The 18,632-nt window shown below is 41.0% G+C and overlaps 1 protein-coding gene across 3 annotated transcripts; it reads left to right on the forward strand.

Annotated features, from left to right (window-relative positions):
- The first annotated feature begins 1,940 nt into the window (after positions 1-1,940).
- On the forward strand, positions 1,941-17,276 carry LOC117439532 (microtubule-associated protein RP/EB family member 3-like). Of its 3 annotated transcripts, none has more exons than XM_034075456.2 (9): positions 1,941-2,032; positions 5,213-5,280; positions 8,304-8,428; positions 8,886-9,031; positions 10,386-10,545; positions 10,679-10,723; positions 12,063-12,199; positions 14,679-14,828; positions 16,016-17,276. In XM_034075456.2, exons 3-9 carry the CDS (start codon positions 8,308-8,310, stop codon positions 16,052-16,054), a joined length of 798 nt encoding a protein of 265 aa, XP_033931347.1. In that variant the 5' UTR covers positions 1,941-2,032; positions 5,213-5,280; positions 8,304-8,307; the 3' UTR covers positions 16,055-17,276. The 3 variants fall into 3 exon arrangements, with proteins under 3 accessions (XP_033931347.1, XP_033931346.1, XP_033931348.1); XM_034075455.2 differs by having other exon boundaries at positions 16,029-17,276; XM_034075457.2 differs by lacking the exon at positions 10,679-10,723 and having other exon boundaries at positions 16,029-17,276.
- Positions 17,277-18,632: the final 1,356 nt, after the last annotated feature.

Genomic DNA, 18,632 nt, shown 5'->3' on the forward strand with positions numbered 1-18,632 from the left:
CTTCACATCAAGGTCCAAGAAAATGACAATTTCTCACATATTAATATGGCCCTCATAGTAAGTACTTCACCTTAATCGCCACCTTACAAGCATCTTATGGCACATGTGTAAAATAAGTGCATTCACTCTTTGTTACAGTCAGTGAGATGAATGGCGCTGCATGGAGTCTACCATAGAGGTGTATGCTGGAGTGTACCCACTCAGGTTCACTCTAATAGAGTCATTTACATGTTCATCAGTCAGTCTTGTTCTGTATTTAGATTTCATTCATGTCAGAAAAAGCTGCTTCACAAAGGTCTGTAGAACAGAACCAAATAAAGCAGACATGTTCAGTGCTGCTTGGTGAATGTTCTTAGAGTTTTCTGGGTCTACAAGCCTCCAGAAATGTTGTGAGTTTTGCTGAGACTTAATACTTCTGCAGTCTAGCTGCAGCTTCTAGCAACGGTCTTCTGTTAAAAAAAGGACACTGAATGTCCTGAATGTGGCATCACACACATGACTTAAGTCTGAACACAGCAGACAACAGGAGTATTTACAACAGCATTATAAAAACAAAAATAGTGCATGTGGGTGCATTCTCTGTCTTACTGTTGCATTCATCCCATGAATGTATGAGACTAAGTTAGCTTCATCATATCTCAATCAATAAGTGAATAATAAAGTTTCTATCGGGTCACTGTCAGCCATTAGGGGAGGGGGCGGGGTTTGGAGGAACGGAGAGGAGACGGTGATCGCGGAAGCTTTCCTACTGCCTTCACAAACTTTACACACGTATTTAACAACTGAACATAGCAAGAGGACTTTCATACTCTGCAATCCAAGACTTGATTGAATCCACCAAAAACCTGACATGACGATAACGAGTGTTTTTCAAAAACACAAATCCCTCCCTGTGTGTCTCTGAGCCGCAGCGACACGGACTGATTCAGAGCGGGTCATTCTGCCGTTGGTTCTGACTGGTGTTGCTGGAGAAGCAGACTGCTCCGTGTGTGGTGTCCAGGGCCGGCCCTCGGCATAGGCAATATAGGCGAATGCTAAGGGCGCATCAACCCATAGGGGGCGCCGAAAATTGAAAAAAAAAAAAAATTAGAAAAAAAAAATATATATATGTTTTTTATTTGCATGCCCCCGGACCCCCCTAGAGGAGCCCCCCCCCCCCCCCCTGCCACTTAAATCATGTTCAAATGGATAGGAAACTAAATACAGTTGCGCACATCTTGTGTCAATATCTTTGTTTTTGTGGTCATGCCACAACCATGCACCTGCGAATCATAGTGAGTGTCTGCATTTGGGGGGGGGGGGGGGGGGTTCCAACGCTATAATCGATAATCGAGCGGCGAGCTACTGAAAAGCTGCCCGCGAGCTACCGGTAGCTCGCGATCGACGTGTTGGAGACCCCTGGGCCTATGCATGCATGCTATAATATGCATACCAAAATATATATATATATAATAAATTAAATAAATAAGAAAGCTAGAAAAGTATAGATAAATATGTATAAATTGGACTGGGCATTTAAGCCTACTTTAGTATTGTCTTTTAATCACACTTCTACTCCAATACAACTAAGTCTAAGAGATTAATATTCTACATTTTACTACAGTAGCCTACATTTATTTGACTGATTAACAATTTTGCTTACAAAAAGCTTATAAATATGATAGGTACATTAACCCAACTGTTTATACAAAACTGCTGACTTACTTAATAATTACTACTTTACTAAAGAAACATTTTGAATGCGGGACTTTCTGGTGCTAGTATGTTTATACCGATGTTTGTATACCCAAAAATATACTTCTCCCACCACAATGGCACCGAACATGGGATGCAATATCTCCATCATGGCTGCTCACGGGGACACCAGTTTCTCCCTTTAAAACGACAAAATGCTGCAACTGCCCTGCGCATGCGCACTGCCCAAGCGGCTTAGGTGGGTGCGCAGCAGTCAGCGGTGTTATAGCAACAGAAAAGCCCATCGTCATTAGACACAACAGGACTGCTGTGAGCCGAGAGACGCTGTCGCACTTCAGTGAGTAACATTAACTCAACTTTACTTAAAATCTGCTTCCTTACGTTCAACATCAGTTTATTTAAAGGCTTGTTTCATTTACATGTCACATACATGTCTCGTCTTGTTGGCTGACAGTATACCGTCATTGATAATGTGCGTGTGTTATGGGGCAGAAAAGGGGCCTTCAGAGGGGCGTAACGTCCGGATGGAAACACACACAAGTCAGTTATAGTTGGAAATACTTTGAGTTCTCTACTGTCATTATGGTGAAATTACATTTCATTGAAAGTGTGTACATTCAAAAATAAACAGTCAGTCGCAGAACAGGTTAGCAGTGTTAGCTAACAGCTAGCAGCTTGACAGTCACACAGCGGTTGTAACGTCAACTGTCACTACACTCGTTAACGGTACGTCACCGGGATGAGGAGTTATTTACAAACACACAGGATAGTTTACATGTGTAATTACTACATAGTCTGTAACCTACTTTAACTGCCAGACCTTATTACATCTCCTGAGAATAAACATCACCAAGTAGCCTACAATACAACTGTCCACCTGAAGCTGTTTACTTGTGGTCAAATGTCGTTTATTGGATAATATAAACATGTTTGGCAAGATACATTAAAATAGTATCACTTATAACTATAACGTCTGTCGTTATAACCTACTCTAACGGTTATTATATCTGCTGAATATGAGAATAAACATCACAACGTGTAATAACTGTCCACCTGAGGCTGTTTTCTTGTGGTCAAATGTCACTATTTTAATAATAAAAACATATTTGGTAAGATAAATCAAATAAGAATCATCTCAAAATATTGCATGACTTTCATCAGTTATTATGGAGTTATAATACGTTTCCCTCAGGTATCTCAGATCAAGTGAGCATGGTTCCTAATGCTGAACAATTGTTACCATGTGTCATCTTGGAATACATCCTTACAATGTTCTCAAATGTATGTGCAATAATGTCGATAGTATTTGCAATATTATTTATAACCCTTAACCTGTACTTAAAGGTCCCATGTCATGGCCATTTCTACTGATCTTAATTCCATTGTTGAGGTCTACTAAAATAGATTTACATTGTGCAATTTTCCAAACTCACATTGGTTTCTCATACAGCATCTCTGTGTAGTATGTGTATTCACTCTCTGTCCTACACGGCTTGCTGGAGCTCCTGCCCCCCCCCCCCTCCCTGTGAGCCCAGTGTCCGTCTGCGAGACAGCGAGACACAGCGAAACCCAGCCATCCCGAACACACACACACACACACACACACACACACACACACACACACACACACACACACACACACACACACACACACACACACACACACACACACACACACACACACACACACACACACACACACACACACACACACACACACACACACACACCCGCAGCCTGGCTGGGAGTTTGTGTGTGTGCTCACACACCGACTCACAGCCTCGCAGCGTCTCGCCGTCTCAGGGAGGAGAAATTGGTGGAGCTGCAGCTGAGAAAAGATTGTGTGTGTGTGTGTGAGGAAGTCTTAACGTAACAGCTCCACTGACGTAACAGCTCCACGGATGTAACAGCTCCACGGACGTAGCGTAACGGCTCCACGGATTGGTTCATTTGGACCAATGGGTCCATTTGGGTATGGGCACGTCACTGTATTCAGGAAGAAAAAGAGAAATGTCCAACGAGGCGTTCTGGGGCAGCACAGACAGGTATTTTCTGTGTTAGAGTTGTACTCGCTACAGGGTGTACTTTGAGGGTTTGTGACTGCAGACCGTTTACATGCAGAAAAACCTTCATAGCACAAGGGGACGAGTGATAACCGGAAAAGCATGACATGGGACCTTTAAGATTTAGTTTTGTATATATATTTTTTTTCAGCTCATAGGAGCAAATAATGATCCTAAACTTAACTTGTTTATGTGTTTTGGCATTGTGTTAAACAGCACACTGTTTAATGTTACTGCCAACCTCGTTACAAAATGTAATTGAATGTGTCTCAACTCGGTGGATTTTAGATATCTGATATATGACATTTTTCACGTGTGAACCATTTATTTATACTTATGTTGCAGAGGTGTCCTGGTCCAAACATCATCATGCTAAGAATGGCCGTAGTGGACCAGGGTTATTTTCATGCAGTCCGTTCACAGGAAATGCTTTGCTATTGTTGGATGTTTCCTTATCCGAGCAGTCAGTGTGATAAATGGTAGCTGTGTTTGTTTAATGCCTGCTAGATTTTATATCTGGTGATCACAGCTGCCTCTGTGCAACATGACCGGTTTCAACACGCTCAGCCCGGGCTAAAGGGATTAAACTGAGGCGGAGATTAGTGACCAGTGAATGACTGCTAGTTTATCTGCTGTTTCTCCTTGTTAACCTGATGGGAGCTCCTGAACAGGACACTAAACTGTACTGACCATTCAGTCGACTCACAAGCGGACAGGAAGTTGTGTTCCACTTTAATAACAGGTCGCTTTGATGTACAGGACAGAATGACTTCAAAGGCACTATGTCCTGATCATACCTACCTCGAAAAATCCCTTCATTTTCAGAAATCTAACCATATTTTTTAATTAGAAAACACAAACTTAGTTAATAATTTCCTGCATGTTATTTATAATTCGTTTTATATTCACAGACTATAATATCACAGTCAATAATAACCAACAACATTGAGTGTGATACAGTTGTGCAGGAAACTAGGACAATAGCTTGTTTTTGCCTCATGGGCAAACATGAGGAGATGGCTTAAAAAACAAACGTTAAAAATACAACTAAGACGCCAGGGGTCTAGATGGAGGGGCTGGAATAATAGAGTGCATTATGTGTTGCTGTAAAAGGTCAAGAATTGTGTGTTTTCAATGGGTTGAAATGGGGACTTTTTTTCGTCCTTCCTTTCGTCTAGATGTATGCATTTTGGCTACACAGTTTATTTTATTTAAAGACGTAAATAACAGACAGACTCAACTCCCTTGCCAGTGCGTATGTCATGTGCATTAACACAGCCAACATTTTTGAAACATTTAAAATCCAAAAATGTATCTTGTGATGCATCATTTTTAAATAATGATAGGTTTTAGGAGTTGGCAGTAAAACTAATTAGAAGTATTATTATCTTTTATATTGCAGTTTCATTTGTGTTACCACAGATGTATAACATGATACTGGTTTCTGTCTCCAGGTCTTTCTGTGAGGTGGTCTACCACAACCCCATTTAAAGAGTTCACACCAAACACACAGCCAGCGTAGGTGAGTAAAGAGAGAGAGAGAGAGTGTGTGTGTGTGTGTGTGTGTGTGTGTGTGTGTGTGTGTGTGTGTGTGTGTGTGCGTGTGTGTCTTTTTGCATCCACAGTGGAGGAGTTCACGACTGGTAATGTGGTCCAGTAAACTTCCCATCCACCTGTGGCCTTCCTTTTCCACCTGTGGCCTTCCTCTTCAGCGGCTGCAAACATCATCTGTCCCCAGCAGTGACCAGCTTGGAAGGCAGCTCTCTTTGTGTGCTGAATCAATGGTGCTTGTGTTGGGGGGAGTCCTTCCATTGTTCTACCTTTCTGGGTGAAGAGCTGCGTGCCTGATTGACTGACTCCTGGATGCTAGTGCGGTCATACAATACCAGAGAGCAGTGTCACACTCACTTCTCTACTTTCCCTCTTCTACGATCAGGCCAAATCTGTGGCCATGATTCGTCATTCCATGGATGTGGCAAGGCAGGCATTGGAGATTCTGGTAGCGGGTGGACAAGAGCAGTGTCATGTCCCCAGTTCCACTTCGGGTCTATCATCCTGCAGCTGGAAATAGAGTTGATGCTCTCTGTGCGATCAATAAGAGAGGCCGACTTCCTACTCTTCATAAATGCCCTGACCAAGATTGTGCCTTGGTTCCTTTCTCTGGGACACACCCACCATGCTGGATGGACACCAGTCCACTTGCGTGACATGATTGTGCTAAAAGATAACCATCCTCCTGATGTCCATGGACAGTTTCTGAAAGGAAACTTTGCTGTGAAGAAGCCGACACGCAGCTTCTCTGCTATTGTCATTGACCAGGCCCACGAGCAGAACAATGCCTCTGTGAAAGGTGATGGCGGTGCTGTGGGCCCGACAGAGAACCCTGCAGCTCTGCGATCGAGAGACGGTGCTGCTCCACCATGCACACATGAGGAGGCTGATACCCGCATCCTACTGCACCTAGGAGATGCTGCGAAGGAAGGGTATAGCAAGGTGTCAATACGCACAGTTGACACGGATGTGGTCGTACTGGCAGTCACAGCAGCCCAATCCCTCAACATCACTGAGCTGTGGGTCACCTTTGGAGCTGGGACGAGTTTTCGGCATTTAGCAGCTCATGAGATGGCGAGGTCACTAGGTCCAGATCGATGCATAGCCTTACCAATGTTCCATGCATTAACTGGATGTGACACTGTGTCATCTTTTGGTGGCAGGGGCAAGAAGACGGCGTGGGATACATGGATGACGTTTGATGATGTCACCAGAGCCTGGCTGCCACCCCAGACTCCGTACACAACTGGATGGAGCCTGCTGGGGACAGATGATGTTTGCAGCTCCTGAACTCCCACCCCCAACTCATCCACTATGGATGAGTTGGGGGTGCAGTGGAGTCAGTGGACAATGCAAATGTGTCAAGGCAGCAATTCAGTGCATTGCCCTTTGCCACTGTGGTGGACTGTGTTTTCAGAACTAAGTCTGCATTTAGTTGAAAACCTGTAGTATTACATATATATTACGTAACATGTAGGGATGCTCCGATCGATCGGCACTTAGCTATTTTATCTACCTCTGGAACTAGCTAAACTAGTTATAAATATTTTTATTTTTCACTATCGGTAGGGCTGAACAATTCATCGATTTTAAATCGAAATCGCGATTTTAAATGATGCAATTAAAAAAATCGCACATTTTTTAAAACCTTTTTTTAATTTTTTTTTTATTCAATTTTCTTTTTTGTTCTTCTTGTGTGTCAGTCATCCACACCAATCAGAAGTGCTGTGCTCCACATGTACCAGCCATTGTTAACCAACCAGAAGTGGCCCATGATAGAAGGCGATAGACAGATTGATCCAAATGGCTTTGAGTGCCTTCTCACAAATCGAATCGCAATTAGATTTTTTCCCAAAATCATGCAGCCCTAACTGTCGGGTCACTCATTACTGGATCAGTGAGCTGCATGAGATACTGACAGGCTGTCAGGAGAGGGAGAGGCAGAGAGGGAGAGGGAGAGGGGGAGAGGGAGAGAGAGCGCTTCCGCTCGTTTGATTAATTATCCAAAGTTAATGTAAACTTGAATAATGTACTTAATTTGAATGTAATAATTATGTTGGTTGTTGTTTGTGGAAGCGCATCATTTATTGAAAAATTCACTTTTCGAGACGTTACGATTATTAACTGAAGCAATATAAAAATGAGCCCCGAGTTTTAAACATCCCTTTGAATGGAAGATCCCCATAGCCCCACCCACCCTATGATCGGATCGGCGATTGGTATCGGCCGATACTTATTCCGGCGATTGGCCCCAAGATTCCCGATCGGAGCATCCCTGGTAACATGTATTACTTCACCATAATACATATGTTAATGGTTTGACTGTGTATTTTGTTCCCTGAATACCAGATACATGTAGTTAGCTACATTCTAGCAATGGCAGCCATTTGGCGCCATTGGACAAATATGCGATGGCCCTATAGCCAAACATCTTCCTTCCTCTAACAGTGTGTCAAATGTCATGTTTTTATCATCAAAAGCACGATTCATTCACATATCTGCTGTACTATAATGATCCAGCACAGTTGGAAACTCTTTATTTATGGTAGTCTTTTTTTTTATTGCAGTCGTTCTGTCTGTAAGAGACAGCTCTTTTCACTCGGTAACACCATTAATAGAAGCTTTGAATACAACAAATGTATTTCCATACAGCCCTCTATATGTTATATACAAACACAGTTGCTCCATAGCTTCTTGGACAACTGGACTTTAAATCACACTGTACATTTTACATTTATATGCAATCTAATATTTCATATTCCTCACATACTTATGTATATATCAAATCCTGCTTTATATTTCATTACTGTAAACGGAAATGTTATTTCTATTGAGAAGTTTACATTTTGGAATGTGTATTTCCAGTCTTTTAATTTGTATTGTACAATGCTATGTCTTTTTGTGTGTGTGTGTGTGTGTGTGTGTGTGTGTGTGTGTGTGTGTGTGTGTGTGTGTGTGTGTGTGTGTGTGTGTGTGTGTGTGTGTGTGCCTCAGGAGGATGGCGGTGAATGTCGTCTCCACCTCTATGACTATAGAGAACCTGAGTCGTCATGACATGTTAGCGTGGGTCAACGACTCTCTGCAGCTCACTCTCACGAAGATCGAGCATCTCTGTTCAGGTGAGCACACACACAACCACTTCTTGGGGTTAAAGGTTTAAATTACATTTTAAGCATCAGTTTGCACGCACTACTTTAAAGCAGATGTGTGTCTCTCGTCGGCGTAAAGAAGTGGAATTCTTTGGAGACTGATTTAAAGGGCTGTAAGAACATTTTTATGTTTAAGAAAATGTATAAAGAAAGTGTAATTAGACAGTATGAAGGTGACTTTTGATTGTGTTCGGGTTTTATGTTTCAGTATTTGTAAATGACTGAAAGAATATTGCTTTTATTTTACTTTTTAATGGTTATTTAATTTTTTTGTTTTGTAAGAAGGGGCCGGTAAAATAAGAATTTCTTCTCCCTGCTCCTTTCCACCATGCGCTATAAAAAAAACCAGTATAATAAATAAAGGTCTTGAAATTAAATTCCAAATGTACATGAAGCTCTTAAACTAAATGTGTGTTTGTCCCTCAAGGTGCTGCTTACTGTCAGTTGATGGACATGCTGTTTCCTGGGTGCATATTAATGAAGAAAGTGAAGTTTAACGCTAAACTGGAACATGAATACATCCACAATTTCAAAGTCTTACAAGGTTCATTCAAGAGAATGAATGTGGACAAGGTGAGAACGAACACACACACACACACACACACACACACACACACACACACACACACACACACACACACACACACACACACACACACACACACACACACACACACACAAGAAAGGATCATTATTGAGTTACAGTTAAAAAAAGAAGGGTAAAGGTATTTCTGACTCTAGTTCGACAGAAATAAGAGGAGTGATAGAAGGGGTGATGTGCAAACATGATCAATTAAACAGGAAACGTTGTGAATCAGTATCGTAAAGGTATCGTATCGTAAAGGTCACCTATCATGCTATTTGTAGGCAATAGCATCGGTCTCAGATATATACAAATATGTAAAAAACATGTGTATTTAGTGTTTTGCTCAAAATACCAAACAGATCACCCATTCTAGCCATGCCTCATGTCACTCTCTTTCACTTCCGGTTTCAAAACTGCTGATTTGGGTATAAAGCTTTAAAAAAAAAAAAAATTGATTAAAAAAAAGGAGGGGTCTGAGCTCATGCGGGACCCGGCAGCTACCGTCTAAACTAAATGCTGCCGTGATGAAACGCCATATCATGGATTATCAAGGATTCTCTCTGAAACAGTATGGAGCTCAAAGGCTTTCTCTCTTGCCGGTTATACCACAAGGTGAGTTCCTTTCTACTTCCTGCTTCTTCACACACATGCTCTCCAGTACAGGTTAGCTCTGAGTGTTAGCGATGCTAATGTAAACAAAGACCATGTTACGTCCAAAACAGTCGGCATTGTTTCTGATAGCAACGTTTCTGATTGGCCCGTGGGTCCACATTTCAGATATTACGTCATATCGGACGCAAATCTGGATCAGCTCCGTTGTAGCCCCGTGGGACACATATTTATGTTTAAAAGACATAGAAAAGTGCCTTTTGCATGATAGGTCTCCTTTAAATATAGCCTTCTGTGTGTGGCCAAGTATCATGTTATCCCCAGATTTTGTATTTGGATATTGTAATGTTGTTGTTATTGTAATTTCATATAGTAGTGTCCCTTGATCGCAAACTGTTTTCATTGCTGTAGCATTTTCTTTATATCTGTATCCAGGGGTTGTCTTATCTGCTGTTTAGAACATATGTTATAGACCATTAGAGCTGGAGCAATTTTTCGACTAATAGGTTAGTTGATAGACAGAAAATATATTACTACAACCAACTACTTTTCATGCAGAAATTTGCTAAATTAAGATTTAGCTTCTGGTTTTGGTCTGACAAAACGAGACATATAAAGACTTAGCCTCGGAATTTGAAAAACTAGGACAAAAGTTTATCACTATTTTGTGAAATTTCATAGCCAAACCTTAAAGAAAACTCATCCCTCTCTCTCTCTCTGTTTTCCCCTCAGATCATCCCAGTGGAGCGTCTGGTTAAAGGAAAGTTTCAGGACAACTTTGAGTTCCTTCAGTGGTTTAAGAAGTTTTTCGATGCCAACTTCGACGGCAAAGAATACGACCCTCTAATGTCACGGCAGGGCCAGGAGGGAACGCCGCCTCCACCAAACCCAGGTACAACACACACTTCACTATCTATCTGTGTGTGTGTGTGTGTGCACGCGTGCGTGCGTGTGCGAGCGAACTCAAAGGCTTCATTTCATTGGTTTCACGTCTTCATGGAAAAACATCCCCACCTCTAACCCAGGTGCACACAGTCCCAGCAAACCTAAAAGACCCCCCTCTCGCTCAGGTAACATCTTCTGCAGTGTGTGTGTGTGTGTGTGTGTGTGTGTGTGTGTGTGTGTGTGTGTGTGTGTGTGTGTGTGTGTGTGTGTGTGTGTGTGTGTGTGTGTGTGTGTGTGTGTGTGTGTGTGTGTGTGTGTGTGTGTGTGTAGTGACTTTTTCTTCGTTCAAACTGTTTATTGATTTAAGGTACATTTTAATTGTTTCATACAGTCTCACAAGTCTTTTGGACATTGTCTCTACAAAAGCAGCCTTCACAAGATTCCCTGCTATGACTCACAAGTTGTTGGTCTGTCTGCCAATCAATATTTTAATGTGCTGCATGTAAATAAGTTCCAAGGCAGGAAAAAGAGCAAGGCAGGAAGAAGAGCAAGGCAGGAAGAAGACGTCCAACCAAAGTTACGGTATATTAGAGAACAAGTACGTGTGCGTCAGATCAAACAATGTTAGCGGTGAAGTATTCCAGTAGTGACACGGGAATTGTTTTTCAAGGTAACATCAAAGCAAATCGCAAAGACATTTATCAATAATCTGTGAGTGTTCGTGCATGTGTGTGGGTTTCCTTTTGTACTTTTATCTCGTTAGAAACAGTTACAGGCCTCTCCTTATCTCTTGAAGGGACTTGTTGACAGGAATGACTTGGCTTTAACGTTGTAAGGTAGGAAGTCGGTTTAGGTTAGGGTAAGTGTTGAGTTGTTTTTGTATGCGATGAGTATGATATCTTATTTGCTTTGTTCTAAGTTGTAGAAAAAAAGGTTGAACCCAGAGTTTAAACTCTTGATATCTCATTAAATGTATTTTCAACAGTCAGAAGTTTTAAAGGTTTCATTAATATATGAATAGGCTGAAAAAAGATATTCAAATCTCTGCAAACATGTTCCTTCTTCGCCACTTTTCATTGTTTTTCTCCCAACACAACCCTTTAGTACAGAGAGTAAGAATGACTTACGATAATACTTTATTGGTCAGATCAAGTCTGACATTTGACTTGCATCACAGCAGCTCCATGTCCAACACCAACACCAACACATATCCAGACACAGTACATGAAACACAAATAACGAACATTACAGCACAATCAGTATTTTCATGACCCTTGAGCGTGCATTTGATCTGGGATTCCTCTGTGTTTACCGTGAGGATTGACTGATGCACATCGAGTGCTTCAGTCTGACCTTATTGAACCGTGAGACACTTAAAACATACAAATAATTGTGGGTCACATGTATTCTCATACAATTGACTGGTTGCAGCTGCATTGGGTAAAATGAAGTGAATCTGACAGCAGACTAAAAACAACACAGTGCAGATATATAAACATGTGTGTGTATGTGTCTGTCTTCCAGGCCCGGTGAGGACTTCCCCTACAGTACCAAAACCTGCCCCCCCGCCACAGAAGCAGATCATTGTAGCAGCGCCCCGCAAACCCAATAACACGTCCCGTAACGGGGGGGACTCTGAACTCGTGGAGCTCCACCAGCAGGTACCGACAGATGCACCTGTTCAGACATTTATTTAATTTTTTAACATGATTTTTATCGGGTTTTATTCACATAGAAAGAACATACAGTCACACATACATTAACACATGGGGAAATAACACTCCCCTCCCCCCTCATCGAACATTCAGGGAGACCTCGCAGATTGAAATGTTAATACAATCAGATAAAGTAAAGAATGTGAAACAATAATACAAAAAATTTGTATGAAAGAATAACTTGTTTCTATATTTAGAGATAGTTATTATTATTATTATAAGCAGCATTATTATTATTTTGTTATCAGTGTTTGATAGTGATATTCATCCATTTTGTTCAGAAATGTCTTTGTTACGTCCCCACTAAGGCCTAGGGGACCTGGAGACAATGACAGACAACCAATAAAAATGAGGGAGTCAGCATAACAGTTGACAAAAGGTTTATTTTGTGTAAACCCCGAACCGAACGGACATATAATAGAAACACTCTGTTGGTGAGGAGGAGGAGGAGGAGTCAAAGGATTGTGCCAAACAAAAGAAACAAGCATAACAAAACCAGGCCTATCTCTACATCTACCCTTCGAAACCAAAACAAAAAGACCCTCGCTAACTAAACTACGAAGAAGTTGACAAAACAAAATACAGGGGTGGCAACAATCCGCTAACCTAGTGTGTCTAAACATTAGTTAGCTACGTGGTGAGAAATGTACAGGGTACCCCAGACTTACCTAACTCCTCCACCTCTCAACACACACACTTTCTAAAAGGTCAGACAATACAAAGAGAATGAGTTGCTAAACACTGCAGGCTCCTCAATCAGCAACAGGCCCAGAGTGAGAGAGAGAAGACTTCCTGGGTGCCTCCTTTATGGTCGGCCCTGGCTGCTGATAGGCCAGCTGAGGGTGAGAGGATCCAATCAGCCATCAGACTCAGGTGCACAGGCAGATACCGATCAGCTGCTGCTAAGCTGTGCAGAAGACTGGGGCCCTTTCTCATTTCATCAAATCCCCCTCCTCGACTCCTCGATTCCTCTGTCCTCTGGTAGTGACCCGGAAATGAATTTCAGCGCGCCATGTTGAAGGACATCTCATTTCTCTAAATGCACTTCGAGGACCGAGGATCGGAGGAGCTATAACCGAGGATACACTGATGGGTCCTCCACGGCTCCTTCGTGGATGCATTTCCGGGAACAGAGGCGTGACGCACGGCCGAACTTATCTCAGCCAATGACAGCTCTGCATGCATCCCCTGGATATTATTTTATTAACTGCTTTCATCGCGACGCGATGTTACAGAGAGAACAGCTGTGAGGTCCGTGCAGAAAGCAGAGCCGTGTGTATAATATATATCACTCAGTAGAACAGGCCTACTCTTTTTGCTTTAGTTTAGTAGATATCTACAAAGAGTCGATATTTAAAAAAATTCTAAAACCATTTAGTGCTTCACACAATAAAATACACAACGGCTGTAGCCTGTTTTAGAAACTGTATGTGCGTGTGTGTGTGTGGTGTGTGTGTGGTACAGTGTGTAGGTGTGTGTGGTACAGTCAGTGTGTAGGTGTGTGTGGTACAGCGTGTAGGTGTGTGTGTGTGGTACAGTGTGTCGGTGTGTGTGTTGTACAGTGCGTGGATGCAGCGGACAGACAGGTCTCAGTTGGTTTGGTGTCCTCTGCTTACTTTTAATACTTGTAAATAAAACGTTTGGCCCGTAATTTATTTTCCTCATTGTAGCGACCAGAGAGAGGGGGGGGGGGATATATCCAGTCTCCGATAGTGTTACGTTATTATGAGAGTGCTCTGTTTGATTCTGAAATTGTATATATTTATATAAATATATGTGTGTGTGTGTGTGTGTGTGTGTGTGTGTGTGTGTGTGTGTGTGTGTGTGTGTGTGTGTGTGTGTGTGTGTGTGTGTGTGTGTGTGTGTGTGTGTGTGTGTGTGTGTGTGTGTGTGTGTGTGTGTGTCCGCATCTGTAGCCTGTTATTGTCTCATTATACAGCACTGTGAATGAATCAAAGTAAATATATAAGTCATCATGAACACATCTGTCCATCAGACAGAGTGCTGCTGTGCCTCCTGTCATCATTACTGGACGTCTCTTTAAAATGACCGCTCAGAGGAGAGGAGTTCTCATTTCTCTAACCGCCTGCTGCTTCCCCTCCTCTCTCCTCGGTTCCCCTCCTCGGCTCCTCCGCTCGCATCTCCTGTGTGCGGGACTAAGTATCGAGGATAGGAGTCGAGGAGGGGAGTTAGAGAAATGAGAAAGGGCCAGGGAGAAGAGAGATACACAGGAGGGAAGGAAACCACACAAGTACAGCCTGCCTGGCACGTAACAGTCTTCTATACATAGAAGTAGTAGTTACCCAACAGTGCAGGTTTATAATTAAATTGCATGATTGATGGTACCTAATTATGTTTATGAAGTTTCTCTGAAAGCCCTGTTTCACATTGAGAGCACCCAAACCCCTCCTCTCTCTGCACACAGCTGTCGGACCTGAAGCTGACTATAGACGGACTGGAGAAGGAGAGAGACTTCTACTTCGGAAAGCTGAGAGACATTGAGGTCCTCTGCCAGGACAGCGAAAGTGAAAACCCAATCTTCAACAAAATCATGGATGTGCTTTACAGTACAGAGGTAAACACATTCAAATCACAGGACACAAGATTTAACACGTTAATAATATTTGCTTACATGCCAAATTAATAATACTTTTTAAGCTGAATGATGGAAGAGAGATGGTTCTCAGTTTTCTATTAATATTGTTTAGTGTAGTGCTTCTCAAACTTTTTTCAGTAATGTACCCCCTTTGAAACGTTTTCTCAGCCAAGTACCCCCTGACCGACCCCGGACATTTTTGACAGAAAAAGCCTATATAAATAATTACAATATAGTGATGTTCCATCGAAAACAAATTAAAACAGTTTTTCAATTGAAGTAATATATGTTTAACAAACCAGTGAACAAAATAATATATTATGAAAAACTAGAAATACAATACACAAATGTAATATGTTTATAGGAGTGGTTCTAGGAATATTTTATATACAATTTTGTTTTCTATTTAACTTATTGTACTAAGATTATTTTTGTAATCATGCATGGGATTTTTTTTAATTAACCTTTTTATTTTATTTTTAACCTCATGTACCCCCTGCAGTACCCCCGACATACCTCTAGGGGTCCGCGTACCCCCATTTGAGAATCACTGGTTTAGAAGGTGCAACAATACAGGAGACAAATTACCTTAGAGTTTCTTGTGAGAATGTCTTAGGAAGACTTATAAAAGTTCCTGGATAGTCATGAGTTAGTTAAGGTGTACAGAATTATGCATTAATAGTTTAGCAAGTAGCGAGTAAACCTCTGAATCTGCTTTCTTTGAAACCTGTTTTACCATTTACATGAGTTTTAAAAATATCAGGGTGCTGCAGAAAGCCAACTGCAGTATCTTTAAGCTGACTCAGAGGTCTGATGGAAACCAAATTAAAGTTTCATGTCAAGGTGAAAAACAAAGGTAGTCACAAGGATCTGATCTGCAGTAACACCAACCAGTAGAGATTTACACCTCGGCATATTAGGGACATTGTAGATTAAAAAATAAATAACCTTCGGAGCCGGGGGGAGGGGGTATAATGTAAGAAAAAAACATTTGAGTATTGTTGTAAATTTACAAAAGAATTTGGTACATTCTCTGTGACTATTCACTATTCAATTTTCTAGTAAATTCACAAGGTCATTCTTTTTTTTTCTCTGATTATAATCCACCCTCCCCCGGCTCTGGTGAACCATGTTTTGTTTCTCATCCTGACGTACACTGACCTCAGCCTGCTTCCACAGGAGGGCTTTGCACCACCAGAGGATGAAGACATCGACGACGGGGCACAAGGAGACGAGGAAGAGTTCTGATCTCTTCATCATCCTCCATCCTATTATCGTCCTCCTGTTTTTACCCCTTTTATTATTTCCTTTTTACAACTTCCCCTTCCTCCCCCCATCTTTTCCGCGGCTGTCCATATCCATGTTGACTTTTGCTTTAAAGTAGCTGGACTCAACATGACGTTTTTCTCACAGAGGAGACAGCTGCACTGCAGGGCTGAGATAGCCTGCAAGAGAAAAGGTTAATAGCAATGAGATTACAGGAATCCAGCACTCACAGGTCACTTTCTCTCACCATGCACTTTCATCGGTGGCCACACACAAGCATCAGGGTCCTCTGTAGAGTTTACATATGAAACCACAGCGATTTCCACACAATGTGACCAGTTTAAACATATTTGGGCTATAAACTTCACTAGGAGACATTATTAATCGATTTAAGACACTTTAAGAAAGAGGCATGCACATATATTTTTAAGATTTTTCTTATGATGACACGTGAACATACATTAACCCCCTTTCTCCCCCCCCGGACATATCACCGACTTTGAACTGCTCATAATGCATAAAGAAGTCATCACTCCCGAATTCATTCATACGGTTTGCTTATGATTGTATTGACGATTTGTTTATGAGACAGTATGTTGTATTAATTATTTATTTATGGTTTTTCTTTGCTACAGTTTCTGGATTTGGGGATATTGAAGATATTGCACTAAATGTAGCAAAACAAATTGACTAAAATGCCAACATGCAGTGAATATACAGAAAGATGCAATTTTATATATTTTGTAGATTTATTTTAAAGAGGTTTGTTTTTTTCGATTTGCATTGAAATGTGAAATGGCCAAGTTAAAGGCGTCAGAGTAAATGACAAGACAAATGCCAGGCTTTCAATTCTTTGAGAGCATAACATGTACAGACAGACACTAATAAGTACTAATGTTTGGCTGTGTTGAATGAGTTAATCATTTTAGCTGCTATCATCTTTCTGTTGCCGTATTTAATTGAGTTATTTTGCAAAGCGTTCAACCGCGACCACAGGGGCAGCCAAGGAACTATTGGTGTGGTTTATTGTGATCGACAGTGGTTAAACCTGTCTGAGAGAAAATACTTAAAAGTGTATCTCATGGCAGCTTGTGATAAACTTGCATCGTTTGCAGTCACTGCTGCAATAAAATAAAACTCTTGTGTTCAACAAAAGAAACACATCTTATTGTTGTGTTTGCTTTCTGACATGTTACTGCTGTATTTCTCCTTAATCAGGAGCAGTTTTGTATCACCGTGCCAATAACATCACAAACACACACTTATATATCATACAAATATGAATTTGTTGATCAAATACTTGGATATTGCTATAATATTGTAGGGTTTCTAATTTCCAAACATACTTACACAATGAGATAAAACAATTATAATAATCATCAGTAATGTGAATATAATGACTAAGTGGGTAAAGACACATAATACACAATTTAAAAACTTGGAAAAGACAACAATTATGCTATATCTTGATATTCCGATATTCAGAATCGAAGAAAATATCTTGTCTCATATCCCAAAATATATAAAATGTATATATTGTCCAACCCTTGTAGTGCAACAACAGGATGTTGAGTCTAGAGAGAAATGATTTGTACTTGAAACCTGTTTTGGGACCAAGAGAGAGGTGTATTGTCAAGTAAACAAAAGTACATAAGATACATATTGACACAGTGAGATGTCCATTGTGGTCATTGGTTAAGCTTCAACTCATAGAGGAGGTTTTGAAAGAGATCCATGATGTCCGCGCCAAACACTGAGAAACTGCAGCCAAAATCACCGTCTGCTCCCCAGATCCCAGCCATCCTTTATGGTTTCAATGGACGTGGCACTAGATGGAGCCAACAACAGAGAGCACACAAGGACGACATGAATACATTTCTAGTTATTCATTAAAGAAAATTGGTAATCAATCGGCAAATCATCAATAACTTCAGCTAAAGGTCGGGCTGGCTACAGCTCTTCTGTAGCATATGATTTGTATAAACACAATTGCTATTGTTTGTATCTTGCTTGACTTAAAGAACTTATAGGCTACACTTGAATATAATTCACAATATGCGCAGACACAAGTGGAGAGCTATGCAGCTTTTAAAAGAGGTAGTGTTGAGCAGAAATGTGCAAAATAGAGGATTGTGCAGGGTTCACAGTATAAAAAAGGTTTGCTTGCATGATGTGTCAATATAAGGGTTTGTTAGGACTCTGTTCGGATCCCACACCTTGATGAGAACAGTAAATAAATCAAAGTTTATGTATATAGCCCAATATCACAAAACACGTTTATCTCAGTGGGCTTCATAGATTAACAGGAATGAAAGTGCTAAAACATTAATACAATTACAAGACAGACAGAGAGTAAAATATCTAAAATACAAAAAAAACACAATAGAAACAATACAATAAAAGGTCTTAAAATGTAGGACTCAGGATGCCAACATAGGGTAATCTTAAAATACAATGAATCGTTTATTCGTTGTGGTTATGTGTGTATTAGTTTTGTGGGGAGGTAAAATGTTGTGA

Source organism: Pseudochaenichthys georgianus, chromosome 24, assembly GCF_902827115.2.
Source record: "Pseudochaenichthys georgianus chromosome 24, fPseGeo1.2, whole genome shotgun sequence".
In the NCBI taxonomy this organism is placed as follows: Eukaryota; Metazoa; Chordata; class Actinopteri; order Perciformes; family Channichthyidae; genus Pseudochaenichthys; species Pseudochaenichthys georgianus.